The sequence below is a fragment of the Pinus tabuliformis genome, chromosome 2_1 (assembly GCF_031772625.1).
Source record: "Pinus tabuliformis cultivar Carrire ecotype Pingquan chromosome 2_1, CPIR1, whole genome shotgun sequence".
Taxonomy (NCBI): Eukaryota; Viridiplantae; Streptophyta; class Pinopsida; order Pinales; family Pinaceae; genus Pinus; species Pinus tabuliformis.
The window spans coordinates 560,933,933-560,956,551 of record NC_142299.1 but is presented as its reverse complement, the minus strand read 5'-3'; the positions used below and the strand labels follow the sequence as shown (position 1 = coordinate 560,956,551).

The following is a 22,619-nucleotide window of genomic DNA, read 5'->3' as shown; positions in this document are numbered from 1 at the left end:
TGATAAAAAATTGTAATTGACAAGAAGAAACAAAAACAAGCGAACTCTCATCAAAAGACAATCACATTCAAATTTAAACGGACTGTTGGTTTTACAGAGGCAATGACTAGTTCAGAGACTTAGTAAAAATCATTGCAATCAAAAAATAATTGAGGGAAAGGCTTAAAAATGCAAATATTTTCATCCTACAGGACCATCACATTCTATATATGATAACCAGTGTGATTCATCACACTTACAGAGAGAGACAAGTGCACTAGGTCGCTTTGTCTCAGAACAAAAAATCGTTGGGGATGATTTTTCTCAAAAGACGAAAAAAAAACCCTAGCAAGCTCATAATTATACTTTCCTAAGACTGATAAATCTTTGAACAAGTCAAATTGAGTCATTTTCAAAGGTCCTAAAAGAGTAGGCAAAGGAAACCACTAAAGGAACATCTTGTTCCCTAATATGTTTGCCAAGTTGTTTGATGAATAATTTCCTTATGTGGACAGAAGCAAACTCCCTAGATCTAGTGGCTTGATCTAGAAAAAACATAGACAAAATGACTTATGTTTTCCTTAGAGAGTTTATAATATGGAAGAAAGACCTACCTGGAATCCAACACAAGCTCTCCTCTTCTCCTTGCTTGTAAGCTCCAACTCCAACTCCAAATGCTAAAAATGGAACTTGCAAAACAACTAAAACATGAAAGAGAACCAAAATATACAAATAACATATAATAACATCTCTAAACAATGAGTCATGAAGACATTGTTCTACATATGCATACATGAGACATAAGTATAGGAAAACAAAACACTTTTTATATTAATGAATGTAGGAGAAGGTACAACCCTTTCAAATCTTGAACTTGTAGATGTATCCCAACTATCTTGTCCTTCCTTGCCACAAAGCAAGCCTTCAATCACAACTCAAAAATGCATAGATGGATAATGGATCCTTAGGCACAAAGCAACAACATGAGGGCATAACTAAGAGTCTCCAAAAGCCAACCTAGACTCTATGAGAGGTAGTGTATTTATAGGGTAAAAGAGGTGGCTTTGGATTTACCATTATAGGACTTAGATCCACATTAGAGGGAAGATAAGTTATAGGGATAAGAGATAAGGCCTCAAGAGTAGGAGTTTGAGATCTAATCCAATAGTAAATAGTTAAGACCACTTGGGAAGCTTCTAGAAAGAAAAGATTAGTTTTTTTTTTATCGAATTCAAAGGGCCATCACACTTGGAGTGAAAGCAACATGCGCTAATCAGTGTAGTTTCTCCGTGTACAACTTGCAACAATGCAATTTGCATGAAGGCTAAGTGTGATGGGTCAAAAAATTAGGGTTTTGAGTTGTTTAACCCATAATTATTGGAACTTTTGGAGAGAGGATGCTCTTGGCTTTGCTGGGGATGAATGCAAAGTGTTAATGGATGTTGATTGATCATGTTTCACGACCATTTGATTGGATGTGACAAAATGACTTGTAACAGGGAGGGTGTCAAAATCACAAGTGTAGATGCCTTCAAATTGTTTGATACTAAAATATATGAGCTTTTGATTGAACGCAATGACCGAGGCTTTGGAATTTTCTCTACCACTTCCAGTTGGTCCTCATGGGTTTCGATTCTAGTGGGTTCCTCTTGATTTGGTGGATCAATTTTATTTATTTCCACCATTTCTTTTTCCTCATATTCTTGCTCAATTACACTAAATATGTTGTTGGTTGGGAGGTCTTTTTGCACACAAATATCCCTTGGGCTATCACTTCTTATACCTTCTAGATACTTGTTTATATGATTCATGTTATTTGTTTAAGGAAACAAGGTCCCACTTTAAATGGTGTCATGTTCCTTGGATTTTTAACAATATTTTACAAAGTGACTATAATCATGACAAGAGTTACACCTAAAGAGAATTTAATCATCATCAAGGGTCTATGCATAGCTCCAACCCTCCATATTGAATTGGTTTGCCTTTGGCATACCCTTTTGTAGATCTATTTCTAACCAAATTCTAGCACAAGAGTAAATTTAAGATAAGCCCAATCTATATAGTGACCCAAATTGTTTCATATTTATTTTTGATAATCTTTGTCTTATAAAAGGATTGGGAGATGTGGTGATCTCACTCACACTAGCATAGTTGATATTTCCATGAATTAATCAAAGTCCAAGGTCTAGTGGGTAAGGAATTGTCCCTTTGAATTGATGAAGCAGGGACTTGATTTGAATATTTTATCTTGTTCTTCCTTGTTGTCAAATAAAAACAAATAATAATCTTGGCCATAATAATAACCAAAGATTTGACATGGGACAATAGCTTGACGCTTTGAGATCCATGCTTGGACTTCTTGAGGGTGCAAAAAAGACTAGTAAACTTTTCAATAAGAGCTTCCTTGTGAAACATTATGACTTTCCTCTTCAACTCTAGAGGCATATCCAGCTTGGGGATGACTCAACTCTTTTCACAAACTTACTCTTCTTCAGGCATTTTCCACTAGCAAAATATCTAAACATAGTAGCATAGGGTTCTTCCTTTTGGTTATCAAAAACATCCATGGTGATTATGGACCTTTAACATAGGTTTGAGGAAGTTATTACAACCAAAGAGACCATTAATGAGCAAAAAACACAATCTAGTGCTAATGATGTCCCTTCTCTAGGAAGGGTACACAAGTTCTTCAACTGACACAAGGGGAGGAAGATATACTACTAGAAAGGTTTCTTCAAAAAGTTTCAAAGGTTGTTGATGGATAAGGTTTTCCCTAGCCACTAAAAAAGTTACAATCAAGGCATTTCACTACAAGGTGATAAAACTTATCATAACTATTATATATTATATATTCATAGTAATATATTCCCTAATTTTATATTAATATAACTTTCAATTTTAAATATATATATACATATATATTCTTTTTATGTAAGTGAATAATGATTTAATCCCCTTCTCTTCATATAAACCTTAAATGCTATGACTATATCTATTGCAAAAAAAGAAAAAACCATACTAAAGAAGTAAACCAACCATTTTGTTTGTTAAGAAAAGAGAAGAGAATGAACCTACATGTGAGATTCCTTAAACCAATGCCCTTTGCATAAATTCCCTTCTTTGGGAAAGTAAATTAGGTATGGCCATTTCCAAAAATAATTGAAGCATGGTTTCAAGCTCAATGACTTCCACTCACACAAGGAAAGGGAAGTCATGATAAATACTTTTTTTTCTCATTTCTATTTATAGTGAAATTAGACAAAGATAAAAATTTTAAGGAGGGTTTTGTTCCTTATAGATAATTGGTTATACCAAAAATGTTAGTCATTGGATTTTGACCTTGAAGAAAAAATCCCAACTAAGTCATCTTAGATTATCTTTCTTCCCTTACAACCATGGAATGAACAACCTTATCCCAAACAAAAAACACGTTTGGAAAATACATAAACATATCTGAAACCATTATGAATATATGCATGCATTCAAATATCTATTGAAATAAATTTATGAAAGTGGCTTATTTGCTATTAAAATTCAAATAAGATATTAGATCCATGTTTAAAAATTTGATTGAGTGAATATTAATTATACTATTAATACTAAATTACTAATATTAATATGAATAATACATAATACGAATAATAATACTTATTAATATTAGCATTAGTGAGCATTAGTAATATGAATATTAGTATTATTTAATGATATTAAAATTTTATATCCATTATTATAATATAGTAAAAAAAAATTATTTTATAAATCAAATAAATAGACGTTGAGAAAATAAGATAATATATTTAATAAAATAAATATAAAATAAAACCCTAGTCAAATATAACCATTTAGTTAATAAGTTAAATGAAAAAATATATATTTATATATATTGGTTAAATTAACTATTAATGATATACCCATTTAGTTGATAAGTTAATAAAAATATGTATATTTATATATATATTAAACTTTTTCTTTTCATGCCCCGGTCTAATATAGCCATATGTATATTTATATATATATTAAACTTTTCCTTTTCCTCTCTCGGTCTAATATAGCCGTTTCTTTCTAGCTGTTAGGTTTGACCTATCTCCCTATTTAACCTTCTTCCTGGCTCTGTTTCTTCATCGTGTCTCATGATGAACCACACTACTTGGTTCGAAAAGCGTCGACCAAAATCTTCAATATGACTTCTTCGGAAAAAATATTTATACATTATGAGTGAATATTTTTTAGATTATGAATAAATATATTTTAAATGTGACTTTCTATTATGAATACAAACATTTTCCAATAAAGATAATATGACAACCTAAACTAGTCCCTAAAATAAAAAGGAAAATGAGTTTAAAAAAAGTGAGAAATCCAAAAAAACACATGACCTTTTATGTATTTATGTATTTAGAATAAGTATGAGTGGGAACATAAATATAAAGAGTGAACATCAGTTTTTGAAATTATATAATATATTTAATTTACATTCCAAAAAAACACTTACTAAATTTACCTTTATTTACATGAGAGGAAAAGCTCTTACTAAATTTAACTTGATTTACCTTCCGGGAAAAGCACTTACTAAATTTATATATCCAACTTTATAATTTACATCCGAAAAAGCACCAACTTAGTTTTACGTTGCACCACTTCCAACCATCGGTATTTACTGTGGCGGCTGCAAGGGTGTGTAATTTATTGCGAGAAAGCGATTGATAGGCTTTCTCACGTGTAAGCCAGCCGGATGATAATCGCCGTTGGATTGCAGAGTGGGAGCGTAAGTAAGTATGGTGGAAGGGCGTGAGGGAAAGAATTGACAGAGAAAAGTTTTTTCGACTAAAAAGCCATCCGCTCCGCTCCGTTTATAAAATCCCTCGCCTTGCCTGCTAACCAATTTAATTCAAATCTCTCTAACGGAAATGAAAGAGCCGAAGTCTGGGAGTTTTTTTAGGCTGAAGAGCAAGAATCAATGCACTCAGGGAGGCTGCAAGAATCAATACACTCATGGAGCGGCTGATCAGCTATAGGGATTCTTTCATGCTTTTGTGGATGCAGGGTCAGGTAATGGATACTTTATTTTTCCAACAAATTTCTGTAATAATGTCTGTTAGATTTGTTTAATTTTGTATTCCGCCTATTATATTTATTTTCTTCTCTTCTTTGGTATTTTGCATATGCAATTTGCAGTCTACGATGGATGGATGGATGCAATTTGCAGTCTATTTAGTGCCTAATGTATGTTGAGTAGGGATGATTGGCTGTGGGATAGGAATTATTATCTTCAAGGATTTATTCAAAACCTAATTTAGATGTGTTTGTTTCTGATTTCCATATCTAGGATACATTTTCATGGATGCACAGCCCAGTCACTGACTAACGTTGCGGCCATGACAGGTATATTTCTTGTTTTTATTTTATATTCATATTCATGATTTATTCTTTGGTTTTGGTTCCCTAGAATAGAGCAGAATTTTCTTATCCTTCCTCATCAAAGCCATGACCCACCCTATCAATTTGCCATCACTGCAATTGAACTGACTCTCGTCCCCTGTTTTGACGTGATTTACTCAGCTGTTTTTAATCGATTACACCTATTCTCTTCTTGCTATAGAGATTTTTTCTTGAGTAGGGATGATTGGCTGTGTGATAGGAATTATTATTTTCATGGATGAACAGCCCATCCACCGGGGTTTCTTAAAGGATTTATTCAGAACCTAATTTAGATGTGTTTCTGCTTTCCACATCATGGATGCACAGCCCAGTCACTGACGAACGTTGAAAGAAATTCTATCATTTTTATTGTTTTCCCACCGTATCACATTACACGCCAGCCCCTTCTTCTCCCAATCGAAGAAATAAATAACCGGCGAGGCCATTGAGGAAGCCAACTGACTACCAGGTAAGCTTCATTGTCTGGGTTTTATGTTATTTCGTTTTCTATATTTTGCCTCTTTTCACCCAGACCTTCTCCTGTCCCGCTCATTCTTTGTTTCGCTTCCTTACTATGGCCTCATCCTCTTCATAAACTATCGTTTCAGGAAGCTGGTAATTTGTCTCGTATCTTTTATAACTCTGTTTTTCTAAATTTTAGTATAGAAATCTGTATAAACTAATCTGAAACTCGATATTGTTGGCGTGAACGAACAGAGGACGAGAGTGAGTTTGAGTACAAAGAGGGTCCGAAGGGGCCTGAGCACTGGGGGGAACTCAAGGAGGAATGGAAGGGCCGCGGGAACGGGACGCATCAGTCTCCCATCGATGTGGCGAAGAGACATGCCATAATTTATCCGAACCTGGGCAGGCTCCGCAGAATCTATTACCCTCCAAAAGCAACCCTTGTCAACAGACATCATGGTCAGTAAGTGAACCTTCTTTTAACGCTTTTGCCATCTAAAGGTTTAGGGTTCGATCTGTCTTACACCTATGGCTGTATTGCATCAGGTGAACTGGTCGGAAGGCGCCGGCGGTGTTGAGATAGAAGGGAAAAGATCCACATTGCGTCAAATCCATTGGCACACCCCGGCCGAGCACACTGTAGATGAAAAACGGTACAATCTCAAACCCCTCTTTTCAATCCCTGCTATCCTAAATTATATTATTGCTACTTAGGCGTTGCTAAAGGGTTTTGCATCGAAGTGTGCATTCATAGTCGAAGAAAAGAATAGTACCCAGATGCCAAGGCAATCAACAATTTTTTCCACCATGTTTCAAATACTTAGCACTCAGATTTAAATTAGTTTGGGCCATTTGCTCAGATTTTTCCATCACTTCTTTGCTCAACCTTTTCAACTCTTTAAATGTCGGAAACTTTGAGATCTAAGGGTTGTTTGGAAAATATCTGGATGCCAATGCTGGGTAGTGAAGGAAAAGCTAATACAGTAAATGAAAGCTTTCCGACTACCAATGACCATTTTAAAGAGTAATTGTAATGCATGGCAGGTTAGCTCTTGCCTTCTACTGTAGAGTATTTGTATTAGATTACACCGCCACAACTTAAAGCCAATGATCGTTTAGGCACGTGGTAGATGAATATGTGAGTAAGCATTTAATGAAAATAACAACGACTCATTCTTCTTAGCCAGCTTTGAAGACAGGGCAAATAACCTATTCCTATTCAGGTTTGTTTGGACTTAATGATGAGAAATCCCGATTTTCATTTCCTGGAGACCCCAATCATCTTGGAACCTATTGACATCACCCTCATCCAATCTTTCACTCTCTTTGCACCTCTCAATTGGTATTATTTTTATTTTAGAGCTGCCACAACAACATGGATACCTGATTCCCTGACACACACATTGATATCACTTTTATCTATCTTCTTATATATGTACAGCAATAAGTTTTCTTGAGGATTCCTAGTAGGATCCTTCAAAATTTACTTTCACTCATCAATTATTGTTCCATATAGGCTCTTCGAAAACCTATGAAACAAATTGTAGTAGTAATTGTCGTGGTACTTGAGGTGGTAGGGATGATTGTGTTGATCATCAAAGGAAGGTCTGTTATAGCCTCCAAAAGCTACAGATTGATTCAAATCTTCCTTGAAAATCAAGCCAACCCTCTTTCTCAGTTTAGGTGGTTTTGTTTTAATTGTCCTATATCAGCAGAGATTCTTGTATGTATGCACCATGGAGATTCTTTTATGTATGTAAGTGAGAATTACATCTCATAGTAAGCTTATTCCACTGAAATTAGAATCCTAAAAATATTGGTCATTTTATAACACAATGATATCTAGGTATGCAGATTTTCTTTGCTTCTCCTCTTTTCTTGCTGTGTTAATGTAATATTGACCTCGATTGTTTGATAGGATTTATATACGTTTGCCACAATGTCAGACTAATAAACAATCCTCAATTTCATATTCTAATATGCCCATTCACCTCTCTAAACCCTGCAAATTGGGGAAGAGTAAGAGTAACAATAACAATTGTATACGTCCAAGTGATACTTTTCTCTTGTCCCCGTGTTCGTGTAGTCCTTTGAAGGCTATAATTTTGTTTCAGAATTTTTTAAACCATTATATATATTTATATAATAAATTCTTATAGAGTGTTTTTTTCCCGTAGAAAAAGTCGTAATTTCTATTAAGTCAAAGAAATTACATTCTGTAGATGCTGAGCATATGCATACTGAGGCTCAGTGCCTTTCAAAACTATCAAAAAGGAATTTTTGACGTTTGTTCCAGAACTGAACAGGTGTGCTGAGAGAGATCATTCCTTTCCCTTTGTGTTTGTCACCACACAGGGAGTGTACATCCTCCAGGGAGGTTTATATCCAAAAACAAAAATAAAAATACTGCTAAAAGGTATGCTGTATTGTGCAGCTGTATCTTGCTGTCCCAAAAATGATAAACTGTTTATCCGCCCCGAGACGGTGCATACATATATAACAGATTATGTATATAAAACCATAGTGTAACCAAAAAAACTGTGAAAGTTGGGACCCCTTTCAGTGTTGTGCGACCCTTTGTGCTTGTTGATCATCAAAGGGTCTGTGATAGTGCTGAAAGAAGGTCCCATCCAGCTCCTCCTGAATTAGCCAGCCCGCTTCTTGCCTCTGCGTTGCTTGTTTGGACAGGTAGTCCGCCCGAACGTTGCGCTCCCTGTATATATGGTGACATTCAAATTTTTCAAAAGCATCTGTTAGTCTGAGGGCCTCTTCCAGAATATGTCTTAAAGAGAAAGCATTACAGATTGATTTTCTGTTGAGCCAATTACAGACAATCTGTGAATCCCCAAACAATTGTAGATGAGTGCATCCTTTCTCAAGCACAAAAAAGATAATGTGTTTTGCAGTTGTAAGCTCAACAAAGTTGTTTGTGCCCCGACCCAGAGGAATTTGAAGCATGAAGTAGTGGTTTTCTCTGAGGAAGAGGAGGGCTCCCCCTCCACAGCCCTCCTCATGGGATGAGCCATCAAAGTAGGCCCATGGGATGGATTTGTCTATGAGCTCAGGGGTAATGGTTCTAGGAGGAGCAGGTGGTGGATCGTCAGGGATGAGTGCGAGATCAGCAAAGATATGGGTCAAAATGATAGGCCAGTGAGGAAGCTTTTGGTCAAAAATTGCTCTGTTCCTAGCTGTCCATATGGACCAGCACATGAGGAGAGGGATGTTTTTGTCCTTCCCAGAGTGTTGTTCCAACCAGCATTTCCATGCTTCAAGGATAGTGGGGCCCTGCCATTGCTGGAGGGTGGGGGAGCGTGCAGAAAGGAGGGACCATTGTTCCTGTACTACCGGGCATGAGAGGAAAAGATGCTCTGTGTCTTCTTCGTTCCTTCTGCATAAATGGCACCAGAACGGTCCATGGAAGGAGCGTTTTTTTAAGTTTGCTCCTTTATTGTACAGGATTGCCCACATAAGCAGTCTCGTTCTGGGAGCTGCCTTTAAATGCCAAATAGATCTCCACCATTGCTGTATATTGTCTGGCTGATATGGTTGCATGAGGTGCAGGTATCCTTCCTTTGGTGTGTATAACCCACTCTTGGCTAGAGCCCAAACAATCTCATCTTCCTCCTCCGTTATTCTGATATGTGCTTGTGTGAGAGCCTCAATATAGGATTCCCACTCTTGTCTCCAATGTTCCGGAATGAGGAGGTCTGGTGCTGTCTTCCAAGCCTGATGAAGAAAACAGGTGTTTTCATGGTCGGCAATGTGAGCAATGTGAGTGACCCCATGGTCCTGTAGGTGAGCCATGAGCTGTCCAGATAGTCTATGCATGTTGCCACATCCAATCCAGGGATCTATGCCAATGCGGACTGTATTACCTTTATGGATTCTCCAGGTGAGTCCCTCCCGAATAAGGGGGAGGGAGTTAAGAACTGCCTTCCAGATTATAGAGTGTCTTCCATTACCTCTGTGATCCCTACATATCCAGCTATAGATGCTCTCCGGGGCAATATATTTTTCCTTTACTACCTTACTCCAAAGACTGTGAGAAGTGAGAAGCTGCCATCCCATCTTTGCTGCCAGAGCATTTGCGAATAGATCTAGTCTCTTTATTCCCCAGCCCCCCCACTTTTTAGGTCTTGCAATTGTGTCCCATTTCACCCAGGCGAAGAGGTTTCCCTGTTTGTTTCCCTTCCAAAGGAATCTGCAGCAAATTTTTTGAAGCCTGGTTAATATCCCTCTTGGTATCCATGCCAGTGACATCCAATACACCGGCGTGGCTTCCAACACTGCTTTGATAAGAGTGAGTCTACCAGCCCTTGTGAGGTATCTATTATACCATACATTAACTCTCTTCTCCACCTTTGTGATTAGCCAAATCCAGTCTGCTATCTTGTATCCACCATGTTTCACTCGGAAACCCAAATACTTCAGCCCTTCCTCCATAGGATGAATTTGAAAGGGGAAACGATTTTTTGTGTAGATGATTTCTTGTGGGGTACAACCAAGAGCTGTAATAGTAGATTTTTGAACATTTATAACCATCCCTGTGGCTTTCTGGAAGAGATCGAAGATGTGTTGTAATGTGGATGAGTCAGCCATACTTCCATTTAAGAAAATGAGTACATCATCCACAAACAAGAGATGAGTAAGAGAGCAGTTGTCCGCAATTTTGATTCCTTTTAAACGACCTCTCCTATGTTCAGAAGCAATCAGCCTGCTTAGCCCTTCCATAATGAGTAGGAACAGGAGGGGCGATAGGGGGCAGCCCTGTCTGAGGCCTCTTTCAGCTGTGAAAAAAGGAGTGGGGGAGCCATTGAGGAGGACACTGAATGGGACATCAGATATACAGCTCATGAGACTTTTGATAAAAGGGAAAGGGAAACCCAGGTGAGTAAGCAGCATTCTGATGTATAGTAGATTAACCCTGTCAAAAGCTTTTGAGAGGTCTGCTTTGAGGATCATGCCCTTCAGCTTCTTGCTCTGCATTGAGTGGAGGAGCTCTTGTGCAGTGCCTATGGCTTCATGGATTTGGCGACGGTGGAGGAAAGCAAATTGTTCAGAGGATATATTGTCCGAGAGGATGGGCTTCAGCCTGTTCGCTAGGATTTTGGCTAAAATTTTGTAGAGACAGTTACAGAGCGAGATAGGCCTAAAGTCATTGAAAGATTCCGGCTTGTCAGATTTAGGGATAAGAGCTATAAAAGTGGCCTTGATGCTTGAAGGGACTGATCCAGAGAGGCTACAATGAATTATAGCTTTGAGGATATCCTGGCCTATCAGCTCAAAGAAGGCTAAGTAGAACTCAATGGTCCAGCCATCAGGTCCCGGGCTTTTGTCTTTTTGGAAACCCTTTATGGTGGCTTCCATCTCCTCCAAGGTGATCTCTTTAGTGAGTTCCTCTGCATCTTCATCATCCACAAATCTGGGATTTTTTTTTAAAATTTGTGAATATAATTTAACCTAGATTTATGTCATGAATGTTATGTGGTTGTTGTAGAAAATAGAATCGACTAGCATTCTAAGTGGATTTCTTAAAGTTTGTATTATTTTATTTTTAAAACAACATCAACAATTATGTCGATTCCTATTTGTGTTACCCCAAAGTTCTAACCATTTGCTGATCCTTACCATATCTAGAGGATAGGATAGCCTTTCTCCCATAGAGGGAAAACGACATAGCCATCTTCTCTATAACCTTGTTTTTTTATATTACCATGATGGATGAGTTAACAGTTTGGAAGAGGGTTTTTGGGAAGGGTTCGTTCAACAATTCTGTCAATGTGAAAGTAAAGGAACCAAAATCATGCGATGGTGCGAGGAACACAAATATATTAGGCGACTTTATTTGGGATATGGAGCAGTACTTGGACTGATTCAGGGTGACTTTGGAGGGGGGGAAATAAGAATTGGTGTGGTGGAGAAGGCAAGCAAAACAAATTGCTTTTGGTAACATGACAGGGGACATCACCACATGGGAGAAGATGAAGGAAGCCTTGATAGCTCATTTTGGACCACAAGATGAGACTTGGGGTGCGAGAGCGAAAGAGAGGTTCATTAAGCAAACAGGGAGCTTGCAAACACATGTGAGGGAGTATTCAAGTCTGATGTTGAAGCTTGTGGATATGGCCGAGGAGAAGGATAGTTTGTTAAATTTTGTGATTGGGTTGCAACCATGGGCTCAAGTTGAAGTAAAGAGGCAGAAGGTTTAGTCTCTTGAAGAAGCCGTCATTGTTGTAGACAAGCTTCTAGATTACTATGAATGCAAGACATAAGGGAAGGAGCAAGGCGGGAGGAGGAAGAAAGCAGATAAAGGGAAAGATAAGCCTTCGAAGGAAGATGGAACAAAGTTGAGTGGCTTTCTGAAGGGGAAGAAACCTCTTGTGTGTTGGTTGTGCAGTGAAGAGCACATGACCAAGCATTTTCCAGTAATGAAGAAGGTGAAAACTTTGCAGCAAGTCGAGAAGGAAGAGAGAGAACAAGGTTCTCGTGCATCAGGAGTTATGCAGGTTTTAGGAGCAACTATGGTGAAGGAAGCTACCTTGAAACATGATCTGGAAAGGAGGAAGCTAAATTTCGTGAAGATGGATGTAGTTGCGAGTCCAGTGATGGCTATCTTGGATAGTGGAGCATTCACAACTTCATGAAAGAAGATGTCGCTAGGAGATTGGGACTGTGGTTCGTTCCAACCCATGCATCTTTTAAACCGGTGAATTCAGAAGGAAGTAGAGTCCTTGGGATAGCGACAAATGTTTCGATGAAGATTGGAAGTTGGCAAGGAAAGGTGGACTTCACTATCATTAGGATGGATGACTATGAAGTTGTACTTGGCATATAGTTTATGATTGAGTAGGAGGTTGTGCCAGTACCACATTGTTGATTCATGTAGGAATGAAGGAGCCAATGATCGTTCCTACCGTGGGAGCTATGGTAGGAGAATGCAGGATGATAGCCATTTGTGTGGAGGTAGGACAACATGAATATGAGGTTCATGAGAGGAGCCATCCGTGTGGAGGTAGGAAAACTAGAATATGAGGTTCATGAGAGGTTGGATCGGGTGGAGTCCATTCTCATGGAACACTTGAACTTGATAGCAACATTGTTAGATGGTATTCTGAGTTTATTGGATAGGGTAGAGATGATGGATGTGGGGACTTTCACTAGATAGTGGGAGGCTATTGATGCCCAAACTTCTATCGTTAAAGTGTAGAGGGGATGAGTATCAACATTAAGAGGAGTATGTTGATTTGGAGGAGAAGATGTTGATAGATGGATTGAGAGTTTGGAGTAGGAATTAGATCGAGAAGAGGATGAAGATGGAGGGATGTCTGTGGATCGAGATGGAACGATAAAGACAAATATACTAGGCCATAACGATCCAAGTTCGATGAAGTTGATGGAAGAGAGTATGGGTAGGTGTTCCTATCCACCTTTGATAAATTATATTGTAGAGAAGTATGGAGGGTTCATACTGGGCATGGGTGGATTCTTCTCGGAGACGAAGAGAGATGGCCTTGTGATGTGGAAAGGGAAGTCGTATGACTTCCCCACACCATATTTTTGAAGCTCATGAAGGAGATGGGCTCACTGTAACTTTCTTGAGATGGTAAGACCCCTGGGGGCTTGAGATGCCACTGAATGACACCTCATGATGAGCAGAACCAGAGGAAAGATTGTGTGACAGGGAAGAGGTGACAATGGTTGCACATGTTTGGGTGCATGTGTTCTTGTGTAGTTGATGCTACGGTCAGATTAGCTACCTGACTAGTCGATTGCATGAGGGGATCCAACACGTCATTCTTATAGGTTGCAATACATGAATAGACATGGTATATATGTTGAGATGAGATTCCTCTGTATTAATGAAGACAGTTGATGCGAAGGTTGTTCATGATGAGGACAATCTTCAGGCTTTGGTTAAGAAGTTTGTCGAGGGGTGTGTTGTCGAGGACGACAACCATTTTGAAGTGGGTGGGGGGGGGGGGAATGCCCTTAGGCACGGCACCTGAGCATGCCTGAGTTAGGGTGAGTTGAGTTTAGTGGAATGATTTGGTCGGCACAAAGAGTGCGCCCGAGATGAGTTCAATGGAAAGAATCCGGTGAGACAAGTGCATGAAGAACGCACCCGGGATGAGTTCGGTGGAATGATTGGAATGAATTGGAGAGCCAACATGACGAGGGTGCTTAGCCGAGGCGCTCTTGACTGAAGACAAGGCACGCCTAGCCGAGATGCACCCGATCGATGACAAGGTGTGCCTAGTTGAGATGCGCTCGCCAGAGATGCAAAGGTACGCGAGCAAGGATGAGACATGAAGGCACATGATCGAAGGTGAACCAAAGGAAAGTTTGTATGCGACAAATGATGCGACATTATTTAGGGTTTATGGTCGGCTTGAACAAGGGAAGGTTGGCTTGAATGCCCAACCGACACATCCTTTGGAAGAGACATGACTGTTTATGGAGGGTGACTCATATATATAAGATGAGAGGAGAGGAGTTAAAACATCAATCAACTGAAGATCAACAACCTCTCATCGCAAGACAGGAAGGGGACAATGAAGGAAGAAGAGAGTTGGCTCTCACGAAGGAGCTTTCTCTCTAAAGCAAGCTGCGAAAGGAAGTTATGCGAGCTTGTGGAACGAAGTATTGATGAAGGCGGTACACCATGGGGTATTTCTGTATTAAGGTTGTGTGCAGGTCGAATGGCTGCAATTTGTTTAATTTTTGGGTTTGGTTGTGGGTTGCTAGTTGAAGGGTTTGTAACTCGGTTACTGTTTATTTGTATTAGTGAAGGGTTGTGGCAGGGAACTGTTTGGAGTTTGGCCCAACCGAACTGAGTCCATTATAAAATGAAGTTTTGTATATTGAAGTTTTATAGTCAAACAACAGTGGGGAAATTGTTTTGAAAGTTTCCCCTCCCGTTTATTGAAGTGTTATTTTTGTACATGATTCATGCTGTTTATGAATGAATGTGATTATTGTTGAAGTTAAGTTAATTGAAGTAAATTGTAATTGAAGTTAAGTTTCGAAGTGACTATTGTACTGAGATTTGATTGAATAGTAATTTCACAAGTATAAGATATCGATCTCGTTACAGGGTACATGGGTTAGAGGCATAATATGAACATTAGTAAACTCAAAATGGTTTCACCATTGAGGAGAAAGCGCACCGGTGCCACACACCTCAGGGGATTCAGGAAGCTCATAGCTCAGAGGTGCACCATTGGGGCATGACACCCACATTTTGATCCTAGACATTGGCTTGCCCGAGGGAAGTTATTTCTACGAGGGAAACTTCACCATGTTTTGAGACTTATACCTGTGAAAATTCCTAAACCGGAATTCCTACTACAACAATTGATGATATTTCTCCTATTTGTTAAATTCCTTCAAACAAATTACTTGCAGTTTCCTACGACAAATATCGAAATACATACACTGCAACCTTCAATTAATTAAATATTATACGAAAACAAGAGACTGAGCAAGAAAGAAAATACAACACAATAACACCGTTATTTTTGGACAAATGTCCCCTGGAAAACCCAATGAGGGAAAACCGGTGCAGTAGATCTGAGGGTTATTTAGTTATAGAGAGAGAAATATTGGCAAAAATATTTTTGAGATTACCTCACACAATCACTGAGAAAAATCCCGGTTGATCTGGTACCTATATGAGCTTCCTTTGGTAGGCCTTGCTGCCTCTGCGCAGTCCTCACGCAGTCCCTGCGTCAACCCCTCTAGACACTGCGTCACCCAGCCAACTAATTGATTTGCTGCTCGGAGTCACTGCTCTCAGCCTTTCGGTCTCACACCTCATCTCCCGGCTTCTAAAACTGACTCTGCTGCAAAATTTTGGACTCTCTCTCACCCCCTACGTTGCCTCTGCGTGGCCTTGCGTCATCCTCTGCATGAGATCTGCTGGATCACTCTCTCCCTCTCTCTGTTGATGATTTTCCAGCTGAGAAAATCTCTCTCGGGATGCTATCCCTACCCCTCAACTGCAAGAAGTCTACTCGATTAGAATTTCCTCCTGAGAACTTCTCACTTCAGAAATTCGATCTCTTAATCTCTCGGCGTGTTTTCCAAATGACCCAAAAGCTACCTTAAATAATCTTCTCATTGACATTCAGCTACCCAGGTTAAAAGTTATCAATGACAAAGATCATTTTAGCTTGATCCTTGTCTTCTTCTAGAATTTACACCTACGATTAGATTAATACCCATTAATATTTTTAATTTCCTATGTTTAGACTTAGGGGCCCATTAAAAATATTAATTATTTTAATAAATTGTTTTTGGGAGGAATTTCCCAAAATTCTTTCTGGGTTCTTTGGAATACATGTGCCCAAGCCAACCTGCAAAGTTTTAGGCCTAGAGCACATCCGATGCTACCCCAAATCAACAATACCATGCCTTCAAGAGGGATATTGAGCCACTTGATCCTGAAAGACTTCATCCTTTCGGGGACGACTCTCTATCTTCGATGGTTTTGTTTACATTTGGCATACCTTGGTTATTATCTTAGTCTCTTTTTCTTTGTGAATGAAAAGTGACTTTCCTATAATTTTTCTAGGCTTAGGAGTTGGTGTTGCCTTTGCCTCTACTTGAGCAAAACCAAAAATATTATTAATGGAGGTATACAACTTGCTTCGACAATTAGATTACTATGTTTGATTTTCTATCATAGAATAATAGTCTCCCACTTCTGAATCATTCATGGCAATGGTGGGAATGTCTTTTCCATTTTTTTTCTCTTTGGTTCTCTTTCTATATTTTCTTAGTTTGTCAACTCTATTTTTAGTCACCCCACTACTGATTGATTCCCTCTAAGTCATTGTCATGAGTGGGCCCAACTTGAGATGCTTCTTACTAAATGGCTCTAGTCACCATGCTCCTTCCTCCTTGTTACTTTCTTGTAACGTTGATTTTGGTTGTTTCATCCTTTAGACTGCAGCTATGGGATTGCTTAACCATTTATCCAACACATCCTAGTGTGGTAACCGATTTTCTCTCTTTCTATATCTACCTTTTTCTATTGTTTTCTTTCTTCTTTTCTCATTCTCTCAACATCTACATACTCGTGTTAGATATTTTTGTCTTCACTAGTATGTCACTAGTTCACCACAACTCACACCTTTGCTTGTTTTGTGATAGCATTGTCTCATGTAGCCTTTTCTTTTGCCTTTCGAAAGTCACTTCTTCTAATGCTAGAGCTACCATGGTGATTGTATTTCCAAATCTTGCCTTCGTTTGTGCTTACCAGTATTTGTATCTCTTGCACCATAGGTAGCTACAAGTGGGCATAGCTATCTCGTAGTTTCATAGATATTTCACGGACTTTGCCACTTTAGATGACCTTTATTTCCATCTATTTTGCAATTGACGAGGTCGCTTGGATGATTACGAGGATATATTCTTACCTTGGAAACATCCTTGAACAAGCTCCAACATCAAGACATCTCTTTTTTTTAAGTGAATTATAAGTATTGCAATTCTAACTATTCTTCCTTGGCTTTTTGCATTTCATATATGCTTCTTGCTTAACACTACTATTATCTAGCTTGTTTAGCATGGACCCCATTTTATGTATTTGACATGTTTTGGCTTGGGACAATGGGAGATGATTCTATGATTGTTCATGTGGCATCACATTTCATGGGGCAATTTCATAGTTGACATGGTAGTACACATATGCGACGACATTGGTCACTTCATTTAAGGACCATTTAGGCAAATTTTGCATGCATGGGCATCCTCTTGACATTTCATGGTTAATATCCTTGAATGACCTCATATTTCATCATCTTTCTAGCTATTTTACCTTGGAATAGAGCTCCCAACCCTTTGCGGACACATCTACTTGCTATTTGCGAACATGTGGCTTCATTATTTTTGACTTGGAGAGGGTCATTTCATAATTTTTGGAGGTCACTTTCATGATTTTTAGGATATTTTCTTATGTTCGAAACCTCTCCTTGAACTTATGATCTATTTTGCAGGAGCTTTCAACATATTTGCCCTTTTCACTTGGTGCGTGTGGACCTCCCACCGTCAAGCACTCAGGCTTAGGCACTCGAATGTGCTCCATTTAGGCCGAGTCAAATTTGGTGGAATTACTTGGTGAGATGGGCACATAAAGAGCACGCCCAAGATGAGTTCGATGGAACAATTGGAACAACTTGGTGAGTTAGCACGACAAGGGTACCCAGTCAGGGCACGCTCTATCAAAGAAAAGGCACACCAAGCTGAAGATAAGATGCGCCCAACCGCGACGCGCTCGTCTAATTTGCGAAGGCACATGACCGAGGATCAACGTGAAGAGGAGTATATTGCGGAAAAGTACGGAGGGTTCATACCGGGTATGGGTGGATTCTTCTCAGAGATGAGGTGATAGGGCATTGCTCTTTGGAAAGGGAAGTCATATGACTTTCCTGCACCACCATCTTTTTGAAGCTCATGAAGGAGATGGGCTTATTGTCACTTCCTCAAGATGGTGAGACCTCTAGAAGCTTGAGACACCATTGAATGGCGCCTCATGATGAGCACAGTCGGAGGAAAGATTGTGTAACATGGAAGAGGTGACAATGGTTGCACATGTTTGGGTGCATGTGTTCTTGTGGAGTTGATGCTACAGTCAGATTAGCTACCTGACTAGTCGATTGCGCAAGGGGATCCAACACATGTCATTCTTACAGGTTGCGATACATGCATAGACATGGGATATATGTCAAAGACGAGATTCTTCTGTATTGATGAAGACAATTGATGTGAAGGTTGTTCATGATGAGGATAGTCTTTATGATTTGGTTAAGAAATTTTCCAAGGGGTGTGTTGTTGAGGAAGACAACCATTTTGACGTGGGGGAGGATGTCAAGCCCTTAGGCTAGGCACCTGAGCACGTTTGAGTTAGGCCGAGTCGAGTTCGGTGGAATGACTTGGTTGGCATGGAGGGCGTGCTTGAGACGTTCAATGGAAAGACTTTGGTGAGATGAGCGCACAAAGAACGCACCTGAGATGAGTTTGGTGGAATGATTAGAACAAATTTGAGAGTCAGCACGACGCGGATGTCTAGTTGAGGTGCACCCAATCGAAGACAAGGTGCACGTAGCCAAGATGCCCCTGACCGAAGATAAGGTGTGTCGAGATGAGACGCATCCGCTTGAGTTGCAAAGGTACACGACCGAGGATGAGATGTGAAGGCATGACTGAAGGTGAATTGAAGGAAAGTTTGTATGCGACAAATGATGCGACATAATTTGGAGTTTATGGTTGGCTTAAACGAAGGAAGGTTGGCTCGAACGCCCAATCGACACGTCTCTTAGAAGAGACACGACTGTTCATGGAGGGTGACTCATATATACAAGATGATAGGGAAGGAGTTAGAACATCAATCAACCGAAGATCAACAACCTGTCATCGCTAGAAAAGGAGACAACGAAAGAAGAAGGGAGTTGGGTCTCACGAAGAAGATCGCTCTCTAAAGAAAGTTGCGGAAGGAATTTGTGCAAGCTTGTGTATTGCTTAGAGTGTTACAGCGTAGGGTATTTCTGTATTGAGGTTGTGTGTAGGTTGAAAGGCCACAACTTGGATATTTATTGGCTTTGGTTGCGTGTTGCTAGTTGAAGGGTTGTAACTGGGTTATTGTATATTTGTATCTGTGAGGGCTTGTGCCAGCGAATTGTTTGGAGTTCTTCCCAATCGTTCTGAAGTCCATTATAAACCGAAATTTTGTGTTTGGAAATGCTATAGTCACAGAGCAGTTGGGAAATTGTTTTGGGAGTTCCCCCTCTCGTTTATTGAAGTGTTATTTATGTACATGCTTCGTGTTGTTTATGAATGAATGTGATTATAGCTGAAATTAAGTTAATTGAAGTAAACTATAATTGAATTTAAGATTTGAAGTGGCTATTGTAGTGAGATTTAATTGAACAAGAATTTCGCAAGTATAATATATCAGTCTTGGCATAGGGTACATGGGCTAGAGGCATAGTACGAGCATTAGTAAACTCAAGTTGGTTTCACCATTGAGGAGAAAGTGTGCTGGTGTCGCACACCTCAGGGGACTCAAGAATCTCATAGCTTAGAGGTGTGCCCTAGTGGTGTGACTCCTAGATTTTGAGGCTACTAATTAGCTTGCCTGAGGGAAGTTATTTCTAGGAGGGAAACCTCACCATGTTTTGAGGCTTACAACATGCATTCTGGAGGGATGGTTAGCCTCTTGATCCTAAAAGATTTCATCCTTTGGGGGATGACCCTTTATCTTCGATGGTTTTGTTTACATTTGGCATACCTTGCTTGTTGTCCTAGGCTCCTTTACCTTGTGGATGCGAAGTGACTTTCTTGTAAATTTTCTAGGCTAAGGAGTTGGTGTTGCCTTTGCCTCTACTTGAGCCAACCCAAAAATATTATCAGTGGATGTATATAGCTTTTTTGGACAATGAGATTACCATGCTTGAATTTTTCGCATGCAATAGTTGTCTCCCACTGGTGAATCATTCATGCCAATGGCGGGAATTAGTCTTTTCCATTTTTTTCTTTTTGACTCTCTTTTTATATTTTCTCGGATTTTCAACTCTATTTTTGGTCACCACACTAGTGATTGATTTCCTCTAAGTCATTATCATGAGTAGGGTCCAACTTGAGATAATTCTTCCTAAATGGTTTTAGTCAACATGCTGCTTCCTCCTTGTTACATCCTTGGAACGTTGGTTTTGGTTGTTGCATCTTGTAGATTGCTTAATCATTTATCCAACACATCCTTCCTCCAATATTTTGCTCCTTGACTTTGCTAGTACCACGTTAGTTTTGATTTGGAGGAAGAAGATGTTGATAAATGGATTGAGACTTGGGACTAGGAATCAAACTGAGAAGAGGATGAAGATGGAGGGATGTTCGTGGACCAGGATGGAACCATGAAGACACTAAGCCATAACGATCCAGTTTCGATGAAGTTGATGGAAGAGAGTATGGGTAGGTGTTCCTATCCTCCTTTGATATATTGTATTGTAGAGAAGTATGAAGGGGTCATATGAGGAGATGAAGAGAGATGACCATGTGATGTAGAAATGGAAGTCGTATGACTTCCCCACACCACCATCTGTTTAAATCTCAAGAAGGAGATAGGCTCACTAGATCTTGCTTGAGATGGTGAGACCCCTGGGAGATTGAGATGCCATTGAATGGCACCTCATGATGAGCAGAACCAGAGGAAAGATTGTGTGATAGGGAAGAGGTGACAATGGCTGCACATGTTTGGGTGCATGTGTTCTTGTGGAGTTGATGCTACTGCCAAATTAGCTACCTGACTAGTCGATTACACAAGGGGATCCAACACATGTCATTCTTACAGGTTGCGATACATGAATAGACATGGTATATATGTTGGAGATGAGATTCTTTTGTATTGATGAAGACATTTGATGCAAAGGTTGTTCATGATGAGGACAATCCTCTGGCTTTGGTTAAGAAGTTTGTCAAGGGGTACCTTACCGAAGAAAACAACCATTTTGAAATGGGGGAGGGGGGGGGAGGGGATATAGGCACTTGAGCACACCTGATTTATGGGTAGTCAAGTTTAGTGGAACGACCTGGTCAACACGAAGAGCGTGTTGAAAGTTGTAACTAGGTTCGGTCTTCATAATGACATGTAATTATGATTTTATGTAAAGAGATGTAAATAAATGAAAATTATTGTATTGACTTGCTTCATGGGTTTCATGAGCAAGGATTTTGTTTTTGAGTCAAAACTCCCATTGAGATTCTTTAGGATTTATTTGTCATCTAGTCATAAAATATAAGTCATTGTCATGTAAATGAAGTCATGTTACGCTATGTACAAGGTCATCTTGTCTATGTAAAGTATCCTCCAAAGAACTTGTCACCAAATCTCTTCAAGTCGGCCTACAAACATGAAAGAAGCTGCTAAGACAAGTTGGCCTACATCTAGCTGTCAAGTTGGTCTAAAGACCCAGAGAAGAGGGGTATAAGTAGGGGAATTCGACCTCCATTCTAAGCATCAAGTTCAAACTCAATTCTAGCAAAGAAGTGCAGAAGGAAGTGCGAAAAGGAGGCAGTAAGAAAGGGTTTTCTCTAGGATAAAAAGGACACTCTTCTAGGGTATCAAAGGAAGAACCTTTTGGGAAAATTGAAGCAAAATATTTTGGCACAACGAAGTAGATTCTTCTGGGGCAATGAAGTAGATTCTTTTGGGACAAGGAAGTAGATTCTTATGGGGTAGCGAATAAGGAATATTCTGGAAGGCGGTGAATAAGTTTCTTTTGGGATGGCGAAGGAAGGAATCCTCTGGAATAGTGAAGTAGAGACGTAGTTTCTCTAAAAGACCTAGAGACCGAGATTCTCTAGGGAAATTGTGAAGGTGCACTGTAAGAAGTAGAGACCGAGTTTATCTAGAAGAAGCAAGAGAAGGAAGGAGAAGGAAGACTAGGTTAGTGACAAGGTTCTTGAAAGAGGATACTAAGAGCCAAGGGTCAGTGTCATGGTCTTGGTACTTATCAATTGAAGATCTAGAAGAATAATTTTATCGGGTTTTTCTCTCTAGAGGTGAGAGGTTTTGGCCTTGGCTGGAGAAGTCTATATTTTGTGTCACTTGTTTTTATTTTGGTAATTGTCTTGATGAAAAAGAACACACTAATAGACTAACAGAGTGAAAGATCATAAGTAATTGAAGAACAAGCATATCACAAGCAATTATCAAGCAGAGAAATTGTTAACATTGAATGCCCTAGATTTCTCAACAG

General features: G+C 39.4%; 1 protein-coding gene across 1 annotated transcript; it reads left to right on the top strand.

Annotated features, from left to right (window-relative positions):
• The first annotated feature begins 4,780 nt into the window (after window positions 1–4,780).
• On the top strand, window positions 4,781–6,518 carry LOC149201611 (alpha carbonic anhydrase 7-like). Its single transcript, XM_089399779.1, has 4 exons — window positions 4,781–5,028; window positions 5,306–5,361; window positions 6,115–6,321; window positions 6,409–6,518. The coding sequence occupies exons 2-4, from the start codon at window positions 5,355–5,357 to the stop codon at window positions 6,438–6,440; spliced, it is 246 nt and encodes an 81-aa protein (XP_089255905.1). The 5' UTR covers window positions 4,781–5,028; window positions 5,306–5,354; the 3' UTR covers window positions 6,441–6,518.
• The last annotated feature ends 16,101 nt before the right edge of the window (window positions 6,519–22,619 follow it).

What these genes read in the sequence shown, in the direction of transcription:
- LOC149201611 (XM_089399779.1), top strand. An exon ending in CCTTGTCAACAGACATCATG is followed by an intron (nt 6,322 to 6,408) that starts GTCAGTAAGTGA and finishes GTATTGCATCAG; the next exon opens with GTGAACTGGTCGGAAGGCGC.